Here is a 23,378-nt window from a genome sequence, read left to right as displayed (position 1 = left end):
CAGCACAGGAGAATCTGTGTGTGTGGCTATGAGAGAGACGGCAGAAGAGGCGTTTAACACGACAGCTGGGAGAGTAAAACTATATAACATCCACACCAGCTGCGAGAGAGACTGAGAAAACACCGAACGCAGACACTCACCCTCGGGCAAATACCGGAGTCCTGCTGAATCACTCAGATTAAAAATGCAGACGCACATGATACTATATTTATCCCTCTAATCGCACCCTCTGCGCACACACAGCACTTTTACCCAGCAAATATGATCCGATTATGGTATTAAAAGGTAAAATGTTCACACAAATAAATAAAGAAATCATAGCTCACCTGCAGCAGATCACTCAGGTCCAACAGCATGTCTGTAAGAGCTCAGTTAAAGACTCGCTCGCTTAAAGGAGATGAATGGAAAGGAATTTATCCACCAAATAACCTAAAGAGATACACACTCATTCAGATTATTATTGATTTTGCCTTTAATATCCTCTTATGAATTATCCAGCTATCCGCCTTATCTTTTCTTAGTAAACACGGCGTTTTGGGGGTGTCAATATTTACCAAAATTGATCTGATTTCAATTTAAGCCAATAATTTGATATTCTGATGATACACAATAGTCCTATTTAGAACCATGAACACAAAGCATGATTAAAGGGTTCTTCTGGTGATTCAGAGAATGTACTGTAGATGGTTCTATATAGAACCTTTTTGAAAAGGTTTCTACAAAGCATCCAAAAGGATTGTTCCATTGAAGGGTTGGATTCTTCCAAAACCTCTGGGTGCTCTATAGACTCCTTTTCAAAAAAGGTTCCATATAGAACCATCTACAGCACACGGTGATGCTGAAACCAAATACATGCTCACAAAATGAAGGATTTACATGTTCTTCGTCTTCTAGATGATGTGTGTTCATATTTTCAGGTAAAGTGGGTCGATGTTAAAAAAAAAGCCGCGGTGAAGTTTGATTTTTACGTTAACGTCACGTCTTCTTCTGTGAGTTTACTGGCTGGTTGCAAAGCAGAAATCTGATCACTGTCTGACTCACGTAGAGCCAGAGTTTCCCCATTATCTGATTACTACTCAATAATCCGATCATAATCAGATCTCTGAAATTATACGATGACTCAAACAGTCATGTAAACACCATCTAGAAATCCAATTAAGAAATCTGATAAAGAGGCTGGATTTTAGCTCAGTAATCAGATTTCTCGGTGCATGTGAACCCTTAGTCGCATTTCTTTCGGATTTCTTAGAATGCACTTGTGAGAAAACAGACGGCGGCACCGGAAATAATTGGATAGTGGTTGGATAGTGTAGTGGGTAACACCTCTGCCTTCTACACTGTAGACTGGGGTTCAATCCCCACCAGGGCAAACACCCTACACTATACCAATAAGAGTCCTTGGGCAAGACTCCTAACACCACCTTGGCCTACCTGTGTTAAAAATGATCAAATTGTAAGACGCTCTGGATAAGAGCGTCAGCCAAATGCCATAAATGTAAAATGTAAGTGAGCAGCGTCGCCGCAAGACGCAGCAAAACACCGAAAACCTGAAACCGGACACAAAATAAAGGATTTAAATATCTCTCTATATATATAGCTCTATATACATCTCTCATCTTCTAGATGATATATATTCAAATTTTGTAAAGTGGCACAATGTGTTGAGAAAAAAAGCCGCGGCACGAAGTTCAAGTCTTATGTTACATTTAAATCAGGTCTTCTGCGAGTTTACTGGCTGGTTGTAAGGCAGAAATCTGATTACAGTCAGACTCATGCAGAGCTGGAGTTTCCCCATTATCTGATAACTCAAGTGCATGTAGAAGCGTTAATCAGATTATTGTCGAAATCAGATTTTCTGTAGTAATCTGATCATTTAGTGCATGTAAACATCCTCAATGTCAATTCGTGACGCGTTCTTAAGCTGTTCTCACCTTTGTGCTCTTAAGTGTGTGTAGACTCTGTTCTTACCTAAGAAGAACACACTGGTGGATGTCAGAGGCTTCGTGAAATGTGCGCAAGTTGGTTTGAAGAAGAAATTTCTTCTTAAGAACGGTTTATGAATGAGGCTTCTGGCTTTTCCATATAAAAACCATGGTAACCATGCGAATCGGTGTACAGTGCAGAACTGATTTATAATTACACACCGCTACTCTCTACACTAGTCGACCGTCTGACCTCGCAGAAAGGGAGAAGCACATGTTTTAACTCTGCTTAATCAGATTTTTGCCATCCTGAATGGAGCTTGACTGAAACCTCAATCTCTTGAACCTGCAAATCAACCTTCTCCTGGCAACCAAGCACCTGGGGCAACCGTGTCCATGGAGACCAGCACACCTGTCCACTCAGGTCCAAATGGATTAATAACATCACATAAAAAAAACTAAAAAAAACACCATTATGGGATTAGTCACCATGGCAACTAAGGGAGAGATAATCCTGAACTGAGAGAGCTTAGAGATGAAACCACTGACTGAAGAAACAGCAACATTATGGGATGTGTGAGGATTAGGGCTGAGGTGAGCAGAGACCCATCATTATTTTATCCTATAAACACACGTCTCAAGTTTAGGATCAGCAACAACATCTTTAAGGTAGTTTTGGCCACGTGTCGGTTTCGGAGGCAGAAATTTCTAAACTTCACCAGCCCACAATTCCAGAGCACCTAGAATAATCTAAACAAGCCTCTCTTATGAAAACAAGAGTCCTGCCATGCAGCACTGTGAAAAGGTATTTGCTCCCACCCAAAGTCTTCTATTTTTGCGAATTTGCCACATTTAAACATTTCAGGTGATTCAACTGATTTTACTATAAGACAAACACAACATTAGCGACTCTGGAATCAAAACATTGGTCTTAACTTAGGCAAGCGAGGCCTGCAGTTCTTCAGATGTCCGTCTGGGTTCTATTATGACCTCCTCTATTGTGGATAACAGCTCTCACTGGGGTTTACTGGAGTCCCAGAGCCTCAGTAATGGCTTTGCATCTCAGTCCAGGCTTTGTTTGTCAATGACTTTGTTTCACATCTGTATCTGAACCTCTTAAGAACGTGGCATCATGTGGTGCTGTTTGAGAGCTTCTAGCTGCTTCATGTTGCCAGACAGGTTCTATTCAAGTGATGCTTAAATTCTGCTCTTTCAGTGATTGTGTCTTGGTGTGGATAGTGAAACAGAACCCAACGGTAAAAATAAGAAATGGGATTGGGCCTTAAAGTAAAGTAGCTTTTTTCCTTCTCCTGTAAATTTACCCTTTTGGAGATACAAGGTCTTCTTCTGACAGCAGTGATATGATATTTACATCCTCAAAGCGATACTGATCTGTAATCTCTTTGCAGAAGTGCATTTTCATTGATATAAACCTGCTTGATATACGAGTAAATTCGATCTAAAAAACATAATGCATTATTTATAAGGCCTCAAATTGGAAAGCCTCTCCTCAAAGACGGAGACGCCTCTAATTGGAAGTGAAGTTGCTGCTCCTGCAGAGCTGAGCAACATCAGGCTATATTTAACCCTCCCACTGGGAATCCACAGCCACAAACACCACGTTTTCCCCAAAAACACACAGCCTGACTCACTGAGGAACTCGCCTCCAGAGACCTGAGTGGCTCTGCAGTGCCTGAACTGTTGGTAAAACAAAGGAGAAACTTGCAGGTGTTTTAACTCTGAGTATGCTGATATTTGTAACCTGGTGCTGAACAGAACCTGACTGAAACAACCTCAGATCAAATATTAGAATAAAGTCTCGGTGACAAGTTCAACACAAGACGCCCGCAGAGGCATGAAGGGCAGGCGACGTAACTAAAATAGAGCATCACAGCGCTTGGAAGGGATTTTCACGATGAAGGACCAAATTACTTCAAAACTATTGAGTACCAAAAAAAAAATCCATCTCATTCAGCACCTTCTCACACCTGTGATGCAATTAGCAGGCTTGTCAATATCAGACTGCTGATTGGCTGTCTTAATTGCATCTCATTTGCATGTGATCAATGTCAGCACTTCTTGATTCAGCTGCAACACATTGCGGTCAGTAAATATATAAGAATAATATAATTCCAGCACCAAGTTTAAGTGATACTTATTAGTTCCACAACGGGGAAATTTCACCTCCGCATTTAAACCATCCGTGCAGTGAAACACCACATACACACTAGTGAGCGCACACACACTAGGGGGCAGTGAGCACACTTGCCCGGAGCGGTGGGCAGCCCTATCCACAGCACCCGGGGAGCAGGTGGGGGTTAGGTGTCTTGCTCAAGGACACCTCAGTCATGTGCTGTTGGCACAGGGCTCAAACCGGCAACCTTCCAGCCCACGACTGCGCCCCAATATAGAAACAGCAGTGTTACCCACTACACTATACCAACCAGCTACACCCTACCAATCACTACACTCAGATTTAAGCCACGCCCACTTTCAGTTTAGCATTTACAAGAAAGGACCAAAAAAGTATCGTTCAGGCAAAATACATCTATGAAAGGAGATCAAAAACTCTGGGTACAATGATTTTTCAACATTTGCAAAAAATTAAATATTTTTTTACCAGAGGGTAAGACTAAATAATAAAAATACACGAATGCAACAAGATGATGTCATTATCTGACATCCAATCAGCTACTTCGTTACTATGCAGTTATACACTGGTCGTTGTTGTTTACAGGTTCTCTATAATTAAGCATAAATCATATTGGCCAGTAAGGATGCAATTGTATCTAATCATACTGTATCACCGATTAATATCATGCCTAGTATGTTGGCTTGTGGACAGTATGTTAGCTTAATGCTAACATATTTGCTTGTGGCTAGACCAGGGGTCAGCAGCATGCGGCTCTTTTACTGCCCTGTTGTGGCTCCACAGCAGAACTAGATTAGTAGGTAAAAATAAAATAATCCTCCTTTACAGTAAAACAAAGTTGATCATTCAAGACAGTTTAACAATAAATGGTCTTAAATGTTGCAATTAATGTAGCCTATAACTATTAATTCACCCTTTATTCTTGAAGGTTGGCGCGCAGACTGCTGGTCACCTTAGCAACACAGGCAGCGGTCTCCCCTGGCTAGTAGCTAATGAAAAGGCAAAGAGAAAGATTTAAGATGAACATCAATTATTTATAGACGCAGACTCATTTGCATTTATAATCACTCCAGCTGGTGTCCTGATACGTTTATTCTGTAACGAGAAACTGACAAACACCGAAAAGCTGCGAAGCTGAAGTCGCTTCTCGTTCGCCAGCTTCTTGTTTGAATTCTCCCGTTCCGCCTTAAATGGTGCAGCAGTTACATTCCGGCGCCTCAGGCACCATTTAAGGTGGAACGGGAGAACTCGAACAAGAAGCTGGCGAATGAGAAGTGACTTCAGCCTCGTAACATGACAGATTTTACAAGAAACTGTTCCACTTGCACAGAAAAGTTTCCTGCTGGAGATGCGAGAAAAGCGGCTACAGCTGAGCTAAAGCTTAAACCAGAGCAAAGTGAGTCTGTGTTTTCATTTATATTACATTATATTGCATTATAATTATATTATTATATTACATTCTTTATATTCTTAGCATATACTAGAACACCAGCACATGCTGAGACATATTTACAGCACAGATGTAAAAACGGACATAAACTGTTGCTTCCAAGGTGGTTTGATTTTTGCTGAAAGGATGAAATGGCTCTTCTTAACATTTGGGTTGCGACCCCTGGGATAGAGCATTAGCTCCCGTTTCAAATACTCTTCTTTTATAATGACGTTCAATGCACTAATGAATAGTAATGGAAGCATTATAGATCAGAATAAGACACAGGCTCATATCTTTGTTATTCTTGCTGTATCAAATATGTATAAAACTGAGACCTACTGGGTCATATTGTATGGAATAATGAATTACACCCCTATTGCTCATCCCTTACTGGCATCGCTTTAAAGGCACACAGCCAGCGCCCACGCTGATTATATCAAACCTTATATAACAGTCCTGGAAACTGTGCTGTTAATAATACGACCCAGGCACAAAAAAAAGAAAGAGAGAGAGGGAGAGAGAGAGAGAGAGAGAGAGAGAGAGAGAGAGAGAGAGAGAGAGAGAGAGAGAGAGAGAGAGAGAGAGAGAGAGAGAGAGAGAGAGAGAGAGAGAGAGAGAGAGAGAGAGAGCGAGAGAGCGCTAGTCCACACTGCACACACCCTCTCACTCAAGCAGACTGAAGATGGTCTCAGGAGACCCACACACACACATCTTGGCACATCTCCTCACGTACAGCACACACACACACATATATACCCCAGACATAGAGACGCAAGATTTAGCGACATCTCACTGGCAAGAACACTAAACAGGAAGAAACCACATTACACATGCACAGTAACTCTCACACTACAGCAGTGTTTGTGCATGTTAGTAGTCTATATAGACTACCTACACCGATCAGGCACAACATCATGACCACCTCCTTGTTTCTGCGCTCATTGTCCATCTTATAAGCTCCACTTACTGTATAGCTGCACTCTGTAGTTCTACAGTTACAGACTGTAGTCCATCTGTTTCTCTGATACTCTGTTACCCTGTTCTTCAGTGGTCAGGACCCCCACGGACCCTCACAGAGCAGGTACTATTTGGGTGGTGGATCATTCTCAGCACTGCTGTAACACTGACGTGGTGGTGGTGCGTTAGTGTGTGTTGCGCTGGTACGAGTGGATCAGACACAGCGGTGCTGCTGGAGTTCTCCATGCCGAAAAGCGGGTTTCAAGCCCAGTGGTAGCGATATATCCCCACTAACGTGATTACATCACTTTGGCACTGTGTGTGTGGGGTAATCTGATCCATTGTCATCTCAGCCCTTAACAATGTGTTTGTCACTAAAACTCCTCCCACCATAACAATGAAAATACAGTTTACCATACAGCCCTAATCTACATGTGAAGTCAAGTCAAAGTTTATTTATATAACGCTTTCTGCAACAGGTGCTGTCACAAAGCAGCTTCACATAAAAATCCAGGTCTGAGTCCCATGAGTGTCTCCAATGGAGTAAGAGGAAGAAACCTTGAGAGGAACCAACACACAAAAGGGGAACCCATCCTCCTCTGGTCGACACCGGAGAGCAAAGAATATCATAAGAGCAATATGAGCACAGAATAAGGTTTTAACATTAGTTTAAGTTATGGAGAAAGAGAAAATTATTATATAAGCCTATTATAACTCCTATTAACAGCCTCGCAGTTATAAACTGATTTCACTGTAAGCTTTGGCCATTTTCTACCTCTCTCATTTCTACTTGTATGGGCAAAACACAATGTTCAGTCCAATATTCTAAGTTTAAATACATGATTTTTAAACACATGAACGATACAAAAAAAATATCCTGGTCGTTTTCTTTCTTAATCACTGTTTCACCGATTTAAATTAAAATGATTATTATTAAAATCATTGAAATCACTGAGCTCAGTGAATTCCAGCGTGGTACCGTGATCGGACGCCACCTGTGCAGCAAGTCCAGTCGTGAAATTTCCTCACTACTAAATATTCCACAGTCCACTGTCAGTGGGATTATAACAAAGTGGAAGCGATTGGGAACGACAGCAACTCAGCCACGAAGTGGTCGGCCATGTAAAATGACAGAGCGGGGTCAGCGGATACTGAGGGTCATAGTGCACAGAGGTCACCGACTTTCTGCAGAGTCAATCGCTACAGATCTCCAAACTTCATGTGGCCTTCAGATCAGCTCAAGAACAGCATAGAGAGCTTCATGGAATGGGTTTCCATGGCTGAGCAGCTGCATCCAAGCCTTACATCACCAAGCGCAATGCATAGCATCAAATGCAGAGGACTAAAGCGCCGCCACTGGACAGGACTAGCAGTGGAGACGTGTTCTCTGGAGTGACCAATCACGCTTTTCCATCTGGCCTGCACAGAGTCCTGACCTCAACCCGATAGAACACCTTTGGGATGAATTAGAGCGGAGACTGTGAGCCAGGCCTTCTCGTCCAACATCAGTGTCTGACCTCATAAATGTGCTTCTGGAAGAACGGTCAAAAATTCAAATAAACACACTAAACCTTGTGGAAAGCCTTCCCAGAAGAGCTGAAGCTGTTAATGCTGCAAAGGGTGGGCCGACATCATATTTTTCAAGCACAAAGAAATGTGCCTAAATTTGTTTACTGTTACTGTACATGGTCATTACCGTACAAGTGTGACGGACAGAGATTAGGAAGGAAAAATAAAGGAGTATTTCTTTAATCTCTCACTAGATTAGAACATCTACAATGATTTCCACAGAATGATGAACGTCATTTCTCATCCATCTTTCACAAAGACAGACCCCCTGTGACTCATCAGGTTCTCACTTACAAAGTCTGAACAGTTCCAGTGAACTATTTATGAGTGAAAGAGTACATATTCCCTATAAAGCAGGAGGGAATACTTCCCCCAGTAAATGACGCAGTTCTCAGGAGGGGCCAGCGGGATAAGAACTGGAGGGAAACTAATTTCTGACTGTTTATGGGCAGATCTATAAACAGCGGTTTCCTTTGAAATCTGAGCTCACAGTGACTTTACCATTTAGATCCACGTCCTGAATCACTGGCTGTGCCCATAGAGTGAATTCAACTGATCTGGGGCTTCAGAGGTAATGAAACAGGGCCGGACATTCCCGAATAGCTCACAACCCAAGACTCAACACCATGCGTGTGTCAAGATTCAATACATCACAACTGGACATGTTCCCAAAAACGTGTTGAGGGCTCTATTAAACCTGTTAGATAAAAACTTCCATCAACTGTTCGACATCTCTGAGGAACTCAATCATTAAGACGCTCATTCAGAGCAGTTCAGTGTGAAGCACTCAGTTCTAGAGAAACTTACTGAGTCACCACTGTTCCCAGTGGTGGTGATGGGAACCAGACATCCACCTCAAAAACACTTCCACACAGAAAGTACATGAACGGTTATAAACACGCCGCCTGCCGCCTGAGACATTCACATTTTCATCAGTTTTGAGATTAAGTTTAGTGCAAAATGTATTGCTTTGATACATTCACCACAAAAAGGTCACTGTGAGGCCCCTGAGAAAACGTAATTTTTATTCATCATCAATATTAAATATAAACTCAGAAGACTCGTGTAGGTTCACTGGCGGGTTTGGATAGAAAATAAAATGGCTATACTTGTGTTGTAGTCATGGCGACCCCTGGTTCCCATCACCACCACTGTAAAGACATCTGATTCAGCCACTTTCTCTACTTCACGGGTGCAGACAGCTGTGCTGGAGGGCCAGTGTCCAGTACACCGATTGCTGCGCACTCCTGTACATTTCACTCCAGACCACTCAATCACATGAAAACTTTGAAAAATCTGTGGAATTCCCCTTCAAGATAACCAGAGATGTGCTTTGCTATACTGTTAAACTGCAATTAGATGAATTATGTAAACAGAATTACTCATAATATATTACACTATTCACAGGCAGAGGTTGTAAATACACAATTACATTATTCAGTTATGGAAGGAACTGAATTTACCATCTGTTTACACCGTACTGACAGGTTAGTCTGCACGTGTGACTTTTTTGCTTGTTTCACCATCAAAACATGCAAAATATCATCTCGTCTAATTTCAAACACAACCACAGTCTGGACTGAGCTTACAGTGAGAAACAAATCATATAAAATATAAATACAATTCATATAATGGGCTGGAGGTCAGGGAGCCGCCTGTACATGACTGAGGTGCCCTTGTGCAAGGCACCTAACCCCCAGCTGCTCCCCTGGCGCTGCGGACAGGGCTGCCCACCGTGTGTGCGTGTGTGGAAATGTCCCCGTTGTGGGACTAATAAGGGTCTCTTAATATTCATCTTAATATAAATTTACAACACTTTTGCTATTTTGGTATCCACTGATACGCATTTCTGGTCTGTTCTGGACGCAGACCAAAGCAAGTGGGAAACTCATTCAAATAATAAAAAGACGGTTCTTCAAGGGTTCTTCAGTAAAGAAAATGGTTCTATGTAAAACCATTAACACTCAAAGAACCCTCTGCATGATAGAAGGATTCTTTGCATCAAGTGATCTGCAGACTGATGGGAAATTCATGAATGTGCTGTAGATGGTTCTACATAGAACCTTTGTGAAAAGGGTTCTGCAGTATATAGCACTCAAAAGCGTTCTCCTATTGTTACAAGCCTGACACCATAACAACAGAAGAACCCTTTTAGGCGCTATATATCCTCTCCCTCATTCCTAAAGGATACGTGGCGTCCCCTCCGTTCGGCACACCAGGTAGAGGCAGGCGGCCACAACGTGTGTGGATTTGCGGCCGCGGGTCAGCCGCTTGCACAGCGCCATCTTGTAGAAGTTGAAGGCCGTGTCCAGGCAGTGCTGGTTCATCTGCAGCTGACGGCCCAGGTGGTTTATGTTCCGCTTGGCTAAAGGAAACAGCAACACATCAACAATAAAGCCGTCTGTTAGACTCCGTACCTCAACAGAACAGAGATACACAAGACAGACCGGTCATAACACGACGGCAAAGGGGTCGACGTTTCACAAAGGCTCTGATAAACATCTCCGAAACGATGGTTAGCCATGATAAAATGCTCTTAACTTTAACGCATGTTAATATAATGACATTTTATCTCTTTCAGTCAATCAATGTGGAAATGTTCGCACAGTGTAAAGAGCAGCTGATGTTTTCTAGTAGCGAAAAAAATTAAAATCATAATAAAATGTTCTATAAGACAGCAAAAACTGGTTTTATACAAAAACATAAAAATAAAATACTAATATTCCTAAGACTATAATCATTTTTTTAAACAGTTATAATTTTTTCAGATTTATTGCTATTTATATTATTTTTTAATCTTTGTTAGTTATTATTATTATTATTATTATTAAGAGGAATGCCTTTGTTCCTTTTAGCTTATATTCTTCTACATGATCCATTAAAAGTGAATTCCAACTAAAACTGAGTGAACCACGCTGCTGCATTTTAAAGGGGAATTCCACTAATCTTTCAAAATTTCTACATCACTTTATTGCTGAGATATAAACAAAATAATTTCGAGTGGTTTGATGTGAAATGATTCACTGTAGAGAAAGATGCCCAGATTTATTACAGTGGTGGTGGGAACCAAAAATTGATGTCTATGGCAAAACATATCCAGTGATAAAACAGTGGTAAATGTGAAAAAAGCAAGTTTTGGTTCGGGACTATTTTACCTCCACGTGTTCCTCTCCGCTGTGAACGGATCCTAAAAACAACGTTCTGGATTAAAACCTTCTCAAACTATCATAAAACAATGTCCCAGGCATCATTCAGCGCATTCATAAGCATTTCGTGTAGGAACTTTGTGTGAGTGAGCTTTTAGAGGCGGACGTCTGGTTCCTATCACCACCACTGTGAGCAGTTCTGACCAAGTTTCTTAGAACAAAGCGTTTCACACCAAACCGCTCTGAACGACTCTGTTTGCATCCTGACCATCTAATGACGCAGGAATTTGAAAAGTCAGTGGAATTGCCCTTTAATACAATCGCTCAATACCAACTTTTCAGTTATCACCATGTAAATGTGAGAGACTGAAAAATGGCACTGAGCAGAAGCCCCGGGCTATTTACACGAAAGCCCAACCACACAGAGATCTCTTGTTCTCTCAACCCACACACACACTAATAAATCTCAGCCTGCAGGCCCTCAATCTCACTCGCTCACTCACACACACACACACGTACGTGCCTGCACTCACAAACACACACACACTAAAGAAACCTCCATATGTTCTCCCTCTACCACAACACATTCACACGGAGTGCGAGTCTGTCTGAGTGAGATGATTCACTCTTTACAACACACCACACACACAGAGCGGGTGGCCCACACACACCTGAATGCATCAGCATGAACAGCTCCTCACCATAACTGAACACTTAAAGGGCAACTCCATTGATTGCTCAACATTTCTGCATCATTCAACAATTAAAACAAAGTCAGTCAGAGTGGTTCGGTGTAAAATGCCCCGTTCTACAGGAACGGAGTCGGGAGAATTCACAGTGGTACTGCACTCACAGAAGACTATTAAATGAAGAGCCCTGCCTAATGCCAAAATATTGTTTTATGATAGTTTTGGACTAAATGACTCATCCAGTTCATTTGCAAAAGCAGATAACTAACGAATTTTCATAAATCGTGTTGTTTTCATTGTGCATCGCAGGTGATTTCAATCAAACTGCTGTTGGGTTAATTTAATTAAGTAAAAATAACTCAACAAAACACAGGTAAATTACAAAATTAAACTTCTTTTGAATTACATTTTGATTTTTGGCAACAGCAAAAAAGTATTTTTTGAGAACTCCAATGGTCATTTCATGTTTCACAGTTGAATAAAGCATGTAGTGGATCCAAGTTTCTTTTAAGACAAGTTCTAATATTCTTCAACATAAAACAAGCAGGCAAAGAGCTGAAAACTGCAGCGGTGGACAAAGTACACAAATCATGTAGTCGAGTTAAAGTCGAGACACCCAAGGTAAAATATTACTCCAGTAAAAGTAGAAGTTCCTCCCTTTAGACCTCAACTTGAGTAACAGTACTAAAGTATTTCCCTTCAAATGTACTTAAGTATAAAGTAAAAGTACTAAAAGAGTAATTCTGGCTCTGATCTGGTCCTGTTATCATTTTTATAACCAGACTGGCTTCATGAACTCATTTCAGGTGAAAGTCCTCCAGCGTCTCTCTTGGTAAACCAGTCTTTTAATAGAACGTCATTAATTAGTGACGCTGACGTCTATTAAAATGATCAGAAGCACAAAACACTGAAGGTAAACAGTTTCCATCAGGGAGAACCGAGTGGCTCTGAAATCACTTTTTACACACAAGCAAAGTTTCAGTTTCAGATTTATTTACAACTTAGTTCCAAGTTTAAGTTGAATAAAAACTGGCTTTAAACTCAGGATCACAGATGAGCTCCTTTACTATGTTGATCTGTAGGCGTCTGTTCATAAACATAAACCAGCCCAAACTCATTTACTATAAAATGAAATGGTGTTTGTAGAAATTCAGAAAAAAGCCGCGTCAGTCTCGACTGCATATGTGGACATATTTCTATATTGGGCTCTATTTACACAAAGTTAGGTTAGTTCATCATTTATGTTGAACAGACTCTCCCAAAGTTTTACGCTGCTGCGCTGACGTTGAACCGCGTGCTGCACTGGGTCTGTATGACCAACAGGTCAAAACCAGCTCTAAACAAAGTGACCGCTGGGCCCTGATTGGTGCTCTGGCTTTGCGCTTCTTTCGTTTTGACATGTTACGTTTTTATACACACAGAAACCAAAAGGAACCACAGATTTCTCAGAATGTAGGAGGAAAAAGTCGGATATTAGACTCTGAAATGTAGTGGAGTGAAAGGAAAAAGTCGCCCAGAACGGAGAAACTTCAGTACAGATACACCAAAAAATACTAAAGTACAGAAACTTATTTATTTACTCATTACATTTACTCAGTTACTCAGTTACTCTCCACCACTGGAAAACTGCAACAAAAACAGGCCATTAAATGGGCAGCAATAAACATCTCTAAGGTCAGAGCTCAGACATCCATCCATCCATCCATTTTCTAAGCCGCTTCTCCGTCAGGGTCGCGGGGGGGTGCTGGAGCCTATCCCAGCAGTCTTCGGGCGGAAGGCAGGATACACCCTGGATGGGTCGCCAGTCCATCGCAGGGCAGACAGACAGACACAGACAGTCACTCACACCTAGGGGGAATTTAGCACATCCAATTGGCCTGACTGCATGTCTTTGGACTGTGGGAGGAAACCGGAGAACCCGGAGGAAACCCACGCAGACACGGGGAGAACATGCAAACTCCACACAGAGAGGACCCCGGTCGCCCGGCCAGGGAATCGAACCCAGGCCCTCCTCACTGTGAGGCGACAGCGCTACCCACCACGCCACCGTGCCGCCCGAGCTCAGACATCCTAAGGCTAATTCTCAAACGGCTCACTCCTCTCCACACAGTGAACGATGTTAGTTCTGGAATTTTCTTCCACCGAAATATTGAGCTTTACGTCCAGAACGAACTGAGGTCACGTGGCTGAATCCAGCGTGGTTCTGTTAGACTCCCTGAGCTCTGTTTAGATGCAGTAGCTGTTATTTTCTGACCCACATGCTGCTCTTAGTAGGAAGAAGGGAACTGTTTGAGATGCTGCCTGAAACAGTTTGTGGCAGTGTTGAGTCACCTGACCCGAATACTGCGTGCTGACTGGCTGAACAGATCCATCAGGTTCTGCTGGAGAACAGTGCTGGCATTTGACCGTTCCTGCTGTAAAACGTGAAGCTGCAGTGCCTTGACAAAGAACGACGTTGACTTTTGGGAGAAAACGTATCCAGGGTTCGGACGCGCTGTGCGTTAGAATAACTCACGATCGTCGTCTTGTTTTTTATCGTTTTCCGCAAATGAACTTCAGCTGTATTTAAAGGTTTGACTGCTCTCTGCCAAATTAGACGTTCTGTTGATTTTCTGAGTGAAAATAACCTCCACATGGAACAAAACAGAGCATCTAGCAGTTTAGCTTACGTGCACATATCTTATGTGCACAGACCACATTTTATGTTTAGGTTTTTTTGTTTGAAAATGGTTAAACAAACACACCAACATTCATAAAATCACTATTCATTAATAATAATAATAATAATAATAATAATAATAATAACAACAATAATAATTTACATATACACACACACACATACACATATATATATATATATATATATACATACATACATACATACATACATACACACACTATATATTTATTATGATCATTATTAATTAATATTCTATACATTTTGTTTCTTCAAATATTACTATTTTATATAGTATATATAGTTATATATAGTTTATATATTTTTTTTTTTTATTATTACTACTAATAGAAATATTAAAATAAACACTTTTCTCAGCAAATAAACACATTTCTTTTGAAAATGTCTCTTGGGTGCCTAAGACTTGCGCACAGTACTGTATTCTTTTTTCCCAGCAAATAAACAGTAATTCTGCATTAAAATGTGCAGAAGCTTGTTCTCTGGAGAGGATCTGTTCACTTACTTACACTAATATGTCATCTAACCAGGGTGCCCAAATTTTTACATTACACTCTATTACACAATTCATCAGGCAGCGTGATTAGTGGTGGTGATTAGAGTATAATATGGATATAATGCTCATTATATAAATTATATTGCAAAATATCATCAAAAATAAAAAGAAGTATCATAGTATCTCAATACTTCTGTAACGATGATGTATTGACCAGCTCTAAGAGTGATCCAGAACCATACTGTCACATACAAGCACTGGTCAAAACGTGGGTATTATTAGTGTTATTACTATAATCTAACAGTATTAGTGTTAACATCATTGTTTTTTTTTATCATTAGTGTTTTTTATTGTAAGTATAACATAGATCATAGTGGAACCTGATTTATTTGGCTTATGCACATACAGACCAGTCTAAAACACAAAGCAGCGACATCTGCCTGTTGTCTGACCACTGTCCACTCACCATTCTGTAACGTCTGGGCTCTGGACTCCTTTCCCATCCCAGAGAAATTGCCACCCATCATAGAAGGGACATTACCGGAGGCTGTACAGGAATAAAATGCACAGCAGTATTAAAAAAAATAATAATAATTTACTAAACTTCTCCCACCATTTATCATATTGCATTAAAGGACACAGCATCCTCTGCTGGTCAAAGTCTGTACTGCAATGCCAACTGTAATCCTGGAACTCTATAAACTGCAAGTGTTCGTTCATACACTTCATCTTTCTTTGTGATGAGTACAGACTGATAGTAATTCCCTACACCACATAGGTTTACAGTTACTTTGGCAAATAGCAGCACAGCATGACCAAAGCAGCATGCTGCGTCCAAATACAGGCAAAGGCATGGCTGTTTGGTCATGGAGTTGGCCATTCGGGAGTGTGAGTCAATTTAAAAGGCGCTGTAACTACCTACTATTATCATATTACGTTAGACGGGATCATTCTCAGCACTGTAGTAACGCTGATGTGGTGGTTGTGTGTTAGTGTGTTGTGCTGGTATGAGTGGATCAGACACAGCAGTGCTGCTGGAGTTTTTAAACACTGTGTCCACTCACTGTCCACTCTATTAGACACTCCTATCTTGTCGGGCCACCTTGTAGATGTAAAGTCAGAGATGACAGCTCATCTGCTGCTGCACAGTTTGTGTTGGTCATCCTCTAGTCCTTCATCAGTGGTCACAGGACGCTGTTGGCTGGATATTTTTGGTTGGTGGACTGTTCTCAGTTCTCATATATCCATCCATCCATCCATCCATCCATTATCTAAGCCGCTTCTCCGTCAGGGTCGCGGGGGGGTGCTGGAGCCTATCCCAGCAGTCTTCGGGCGGAAGGCAGGATACACCCTGGACAGGTCGCCAGCAGTTCTCATATATATATTAATGTAAGTCAATACAACCAGAATTTTTTCCACGTCATTTCAAGGCCCATTCATCATGAAATTTACACACAATGTGAAAGGTAGCAGGCATTTTCAAATGATGTCAAAAACTGAAAAACGACAAAAATGGAGATACAAGGTTTTCTTCTGACAGCAGCTGTGTATATATATGTATATGCGCTATCACAGTGGTCGTATCCTCAAAGCCATGTCTTCAGTACCTCTAGTTAGAGAATGTATCGTAAGTTACATGGACTCCATACACCCTGTCTGGACTCCAGGCTTTTTATTTGAAGTTATTTTAACCTGAAAAAATAAAAATGTGCTTCTGTAAAGACAAAATGGACTTTATGTACTATACTGTACCTCAGAAGATGCATTTACACTCATCAGAAATGTACTTCCTTTTTTATCAGTGTACAAAGCAGGAATGTCCATCAGATATCAAATACAGAAGAACCCAAAAGTTGTCATACATCAGTACACGTTCATCCATCCATCCATCCATCCATTTTCTAAGCCGCTTCTCCGTCAGGGTCGCGGGGGGATGCTGGAGCCTATCCCAGCGGTCTTCGGGCGGAAGGCAGGATACACCCTGGACAGGTCGCCAGCCCATCGCAGGGCACAGTACACGTTCATAAAATTTCCAATTTTTTACATAAATGGTTGCAACTGTAACAACTACAATTTCCCTCTGGGATCAATAAAGGATTCTTTTTCTGAATTGTACTCACACAAACATACTTACGGCCTGAATGTGTTAAAATAACAATCACACAAAAAGGTGCTGTTAATTAACACGGCACTGTTGACGGTGTGCCAAACATCTGAAATGCGTGTATGAAATAATGAGCCAGCTGTGGATTTCTTTTGTTTCTTTATTCTGTTCTTTGTGTTTATTATGTATTTCCCAGTTGCAGTATTAATGCTAAATTGTCAGTATGTTTTCAAGATTACGACAAATGTTGTAAACGTGGTACAGCCAACAGCACAATGCTAAAAATGAGAATACCTGGACTGCAGTACAGCTTTTGGCCAACGGATGATGCCATTTCCTCAAGAAATGCTAAACCTTGCTGAATAGCCCCCTTTCAAGAGGGTAATGGAGCTTTTCCTCTGGACAGAGCAACACAGAACTGGGACTAATCTGCATGCAAAACCATCTGTATGCTCCTCAAGCACGTTTCCCATCATTAAAGTAGAAGTTCTGATGAATCACGTTTGACCAATCAATGGTCTGCACCGTTTCTAGGTCCACCCATATGACCCCAGCAAGAAGTAAATTAGGCCCAATCCCATCTCACTCCTTGACCCTACCACTTAGCTGTCTAGGGGTAGGGTGTCCCGATTTTTGTTGGGATAGAGGGGTAGGGAAAAGGCTGGAGCTACATGGCCCTCCAACTGGAGGATTTTCAGAGACTCCAAACAGAGTGAAAGAAAGAAAAACCAATATCCAAAGAATTAGAGGTGGGTGCTTATTAGTAATTGTCCAGTTTCTGAAGGCATATTGTGCCCTAAGCGTAACTAAAGCCCAGGAGTGAGGTTGCTGAACGTTACCCTCCTCTGCTGTCTCTGCAGACTAGTAGCTGTTAATGAAGTAACGTTCGTTTTTATTAGATTGTCCCATTTTTTAGGGAAGATTTCAACCACGGTCACTGTAACTCAGTTCCAAGGGGCAAGGAGATCCTCGAAAACAAGGGGTAGGGATAAAATAAGAAATAGGACTGGGCCTTAGTTAAGCTATAACTCCCTCAGCAAAGGAAATAACTGGGTTACCGCGTCTGGTGGAAAAGTGCTATAAGTATCCATTGGATGAGTCACTCACCGTCTGATGCCACGAACTGACCAACAGCAGACGAACCCCCGCCACTGTTCTCCACAAAGGTTACCTCGGAAACAATGATGTTGTCCTCCAACACGGAGCCGCAGCCCATACACACCGCATCTCCGCGCGCCTGGTCCACATCAATGTCCGTCCCACCGCAGTTTTTACACCTCCGCATGGTCACGGCCGGTCAGTCCCAAAATTACAAGAGAGGAACTCTGAAGACGCCTGTGCAAACGAGACAGTGATGGACTGTCAGTCCAGGAATGTTGTTGTTATGGCAACAAATCACATCACTTTATGCACCTCTAAGCATTTAATGCACATCGTCAGTAGGTCTAAAACACTGACGGATCATAAAGGCAGATTTAACAACAACCAGCATGTACTGCCTGCATTAACTGCATAGTAACAAGTCAGGATGTCAGCCCATTACACCACTATCTTATTTTATTCAATTACTTTTTTTAAATAAAAGTCTGAATTTCCATACTGTTGCTTTCAGTCTAGTGCATCTCTGCAAACACTGATCTAAAAAGGTCAATATACGAAGTAAAAATATTCTTTAAATGCTACTTCTGCTCTCAAAGTGCATGTTGGCAATCGCAGCCTCAGAATAACCAAGACCTTTCATGTGTATTAAAGGGTTGACCACAGATTACATGTTTGCAGGAGGGTTCCTTCAAACTGGACAGAGCACACTGGCTAGTGATTACATTTTTTTTCAGCTCTGCGCAAGATCATCCAGTTTTCTCCTTCACATTTAATTCCATTTTTGGAGGGTTTCGCTTAATTCTGCTCTGGTTTGGCTCCTGTTGCTCCCATCACTCACTTCGGAGCTTTATTTTAGACCAAAAGCATCCCAAAAAGAGATGGACGGAGCCAAACAAACTTCAGGTCCTGTGCTGTTGCTCAGCGCTCACAAACCCTGCTCCTGAAGATCTACCTTCCTGCAGACTTCAGCGCCAATTCTAATAACCCACGATCCATCAGAAGTCACTGATTAGCTGAAGGAGGCGTGTTGGATTTGGGTTGGACATAAAATGTGAAATGAGGTAGATTCCCAGGAGGAAGGTTGGGGACCTGGAGACAGAGGACGGACTTCCTTTGAGTACTGAAGGAAGTTGCTTACTCCAGCTGGTTTTTCAAACCTAGTTCTACTTGACCAGCACACACTGAAATGAAGGCTCTTCAAGGGTTCTTTAGTAAAGAAAATGGTTCTATACAGAACCACAAACACTCAAAAACTCTTTTGCATGGTTAAAAGGTTCTTTGCGTCATGAAAAGGTTCTTCAGATTGACAGAAAATGTGCTGTAGATGGTTCTACACCATTTTTTTTTTCCAAAAGGTCCTATATGAGGGGCAGTCGTGGGCTGGAGGTTAGGGATCTGGCCCTGTGACCGGAAGGTTGCCGGTTCAATCCCCAGGGCCGACAGTCCATGACTGAGGTGTCCTTGAGCAAGACACCTAACCCCCCCGGGCACCGTGGATAGGGCTGCCCACCGCCCACCTGCTCACTGCCCCCTAGTGTGTGTGTTCACTAGTGTGTATGTGGTGTTTCACTTCACGGATGGGTTAAATGTGGAGGTGGAATTTCCCCGTTTGTGGGATCGAAAAAGTATCGCTTACTTACTTACAGCACCAAAAAAAGGCTTTTTCTACTGTTATGACATCAAGCCTGTTACAGTAGAAGAACTCTTTTTGGTGCTAGACTGGCCCCTTGAAAAAGGTTCTATATCAAAATAGATTCATCAACCTGAAGAACCCTTTAATCATGCAAAGGGTTCTTTGTGTTTTCATGGAACCACTTTCTTTACTATACAGAACCATCATTTTCAAGTGTGCAGCATTTCACTTCAGTAGTAAACAACGCTTCTCTACCCCAGTGTGGTGATTATAGCCCCCCAGCCCACCTCTGGACCCCACCAATAGGCCTCCAGGACAAATGAGAGGCAGTTTAAGCCAACAGGCCCCCATGAAGATGTCACTCGGCTCATTGAACATAAGATATGATTTATATAGAGGTTTATATAGGACTGCAGTCGCTGCTGCTGGTATCTATGAACACTGTTGGCAGCTGAACAAACCCAGCACCTCATGCAGTGAAGCCCTGGCTTTCACACGCTACCAGGAGGGCAGAAAGAGCTCACAGAGTTCTCTGTGAAGGAGTAAAGACTCTCAAGGCTCTCGGCACAAAACACCATCACACTGAACTGAGCCAGGGAAGCCACAGGCCAGCTTGTGACGTGGCGAAACGCTTCCCTGGACTCTGGCTAGATTACAGTCCGTTTCCCAGTGCCTGTCTGGCATAGGCTCCGTGCAGAAGCCCCAGCTTTGCTCCTTCGCTGAGAATAAGTTAAAGTGTGAGGTACCTTCAGCTCTCAGGCGCCGACACGCCGACAGACGGACCGCTTTCCCTCCTCTCTCTGCCCGCTAACAGCAGCAGGCGCCGAGCTGGGCTCGATTTCTCACTCGAAATTGAACTTTAAACACTTTAACTTTACAAAACGCTTAATATACGTCTATAGACTTGGCTAAATATCGCGAAAAGTACGTTATTTTCCAATGACAACCCGGCTAATCCCAGTTAACTCACATTACACTGTCAGAAAACAACAGCACATGTTCAGAGGCAGCGTGCGAGCAGGACCGTACCACCGTGACCGCGGGGGGGATCTGAAAGTGTTTAAAACATTTCTTTGATGACGATGGTTTTCAGTGAAGCATCGCATTTACAACTGAAAGTAAGAGATATGAATCTGTTATAGAGCCTAGGATAATGGACGTGTAACCGTATGTTCTCCACTCTTAGGACGAAATCAAACCTAAGGACACCCCTTTCAGAATTCGCCGCTGTGGCGCGGCCCGCATGAACTCTGCAGTTCTGACGTAACGCGTGATAAAGTCTCGCAACGCGACGCTGATTATTATCATTTTTACTGAGTTAAAGGCCTAAAAACACAGCAATAACTGTAATATTTAGCGTTTATTGATATTGGCTATAAAGCACCGGCTATTGAACATAATTATAACACTTTAAAGTCTCGTATGAACACATAAAAATGTTAGTAACACATTAAATGTATTATTATTTATTTTATTTTCAGTCAAAATGGCTTTTAAGTACAAGTTATTCACTTAGTAGTGTCAGGGGAAAAAAGCAGAAAGTAAATGTTTCACAGACAATCACACAGAAGCCTCAACAGCTGCTTATAATTTTACATTTTTCAATCCAGCGTCCACTCTTTTCAGGAGCCTCGCTTTCAGCTCCTCTGAGAATCTGCAGACACGCCTCCAAAGTTCAGCCTGAGAAGCTGGTTCATTTTCTGAAGTAATCAAACCCATTCAGTGGTGCTGAGGTCTGGACTCTGGGGTGGTCAGTCCATCGTCCAGCTTCTTTGTTTGATGTGTGCGTCACCTTTTCTCAGCGAGGTTCTTCTTGATCAGCTACACATCCTTTCAGACCCACAGCACTGAGTGGTCTTCTCACAGTGGAAGGATGGACAGAAACTCCTGTGGATGTTTTCGGATCTGAAGCAGCTTGATCTTCTCCTCTCTCTCAGAGACGGAGGCTTTAAGTGTGGTTTATCTGATGGGGGCAGTTCTGGGGGCAGCCAGCTCTTCCAGGGTTGTTTTCTGTAGCTTTTAATCATTGTTGAAATCCTTCTTAATGCAAGTGGATTATCTTGTCTAATATCCTCCTAAATATCTACTGAAAAATAAATAATGAACAGCAGTTTGGGCTGGACATTGAGTAAATGAAGTGTGGTCTCTGACTTTTGTACAGTATTTTAGGTATTCAGTTTTGTGTCCACTCACTGTCCACTCTATTAGACACTCCTACCTTGTCGGTCCATCTTGTAGATGTAAAGTCAGAGACGACAGCTCATCTGCTGCTGCACAGTTTGTGTTGATCATCCTCTAGTCCTTCATCAGTGGTCACAGGACGCTGCCCACAGGACGCTGTTGGCTGGATATTTCTGGTTGGTGGACTGTTCTCAGTCCAGCAGCGACACTGAGGTGTTTAAAAACTCCAGCAGCACTGCTGTGTCTGATCCACTAAGACCAGCACAACACACACTAACAAACCACCACCACTTCAGTGTTACTGCAGTGCTGAGTATGATCCACCACCCAAATAGTACCTGCTCTGTGGTGGTCCTGTGCTGGTCCTGACCACTGAAGAACAGGGTAAAAGGGGACTTACAAAGTATGGCTGAAGTCTGTAACTGTAAAAGTGCTTCCCTATGGTCAGTGGAGCTGATAAAATGGACAGTGAGTGTAGATACAAGGAGGTGTGGTTAATGAAGTGGCCGGATGCTGTGTGCACTGTGTGCTTTTTGTATGAATGGGCCACTGGACAGTGTATCAAGAGTGTAAATCTCTATATTTATAGATTACAGTTATATCTGTTTAATATGTGATTATCCTGAATAGTTTGTGTCTGCATATGTTTTGACGGGATAGTGCATATTGTAATGATTCAGGTTCGCAGGCTGGCTGTTTTATTAGGACAAATCCAGTCATGTACTCATAGTCATCACAAGCAGGGGTCAGAGGGGTCAGGTACACTTGAGGCAAATAAAAGCATGATTTTGATGATTGGTTCATTTTCCAGAAACACATGTAGTTCAATGACATTCGAAGTTTCATTCAGCACACAAGCCAAGACCAAACACTCACACACTATATTGCCAAAAGTATTTGCTCGCCTGGCTTCACACGCATATGATCTTGAGTGACATCCCATTCTTAATCCATAGGGTTTAATATGATGTCGGCCCACCCTTTGCAGCTATAACAGCTTCAACCCTTCTGGGAAGGCTTCCCACAAGGGTTAGGAGTGTTTATGGGAATTTTTGATCGTTCTTCCAGAAGCGCTTTTGTGAGGTCAGACACTGATGTTGGACGAGAAGGCCTGGCTCACAGTCTCCGCTCTAATCCATCCCAAAGGTGTTCTATGGGGTTGAGGTCAGGACTCTGTGCAGGCCAGTCAAGTTCTTCCACACCAAACTGGCTCATTCACGTCTTTATGGACCTGCTTTGTGCACTGGTGCGCAGTCATGTTGGAACAGGAAGGAGCCGTCCCCAAACTGTTCCCACAAAGT

General features: G+C 42.2%; 1 protein-coding gene across 2 annotated transcripts in view; it reads right to left on the bottom strand.

Moving 5' to 3' along the window:
• brf1a (BRF1 RNA polymerase III transcription initiation factor subunit a) overlaps positions 1-20,920 on the bottom strand; it is a 101,591-nt gene extending 80,671 nt beyond the window's left edge. The window contains exons 1-5 of one of the 2 annotated variants that reach the window (XM_037538759.1): positions 20,867-20,920; positions 18,270-18,497; positions 15,525-15,605; positions 10,224-10,397; positions 327-358 (exon numbers count right to left, since the gene is read on the bottom strand). In XM_037538759.1, the coding sequence (XP_037394656.1) occupies positions 327-358; positions 10,224-10,397; positions 15,525-15,605; positions 18,270-18,447 (465 nt within the window). In that variant the 5' untranslated portion in view covers positions 18,448-18,497; positions 20,867-20,920. Of the gene's footprint in view, positions 1-326; positions 359-10,223; positions 10,398-15,524; positions 15,606-18,269; positions 18,498-20,642 lie in introns of both variants that reach the window. The other variant, XM_037538758.1, reaches the window with a different exon arrangement.
• Between the last annotated feature and the right edge of the window lie 2,458 nt (positions 20,921-23,378).

This window comes from Pygocentrus nattereri, chromosome 5, assembly GCF_015220715.1.
Source record: "Pygocentrus nattereri isolate fPygNat1 chromosome 5, fPygNat1.pri, whole genome shotgun sequence".
Taxonomy (NCBI): domain Eukaryota; kingdom Metazoa; phylum Chordata; class Actinopteri; order Characiformes; family Serrasalmidae; genus Pygocentrus; species Pygocentrus nattereri.
This window is presented reverse-complemented; position numbering and strand designations above follow the sequence as displayed.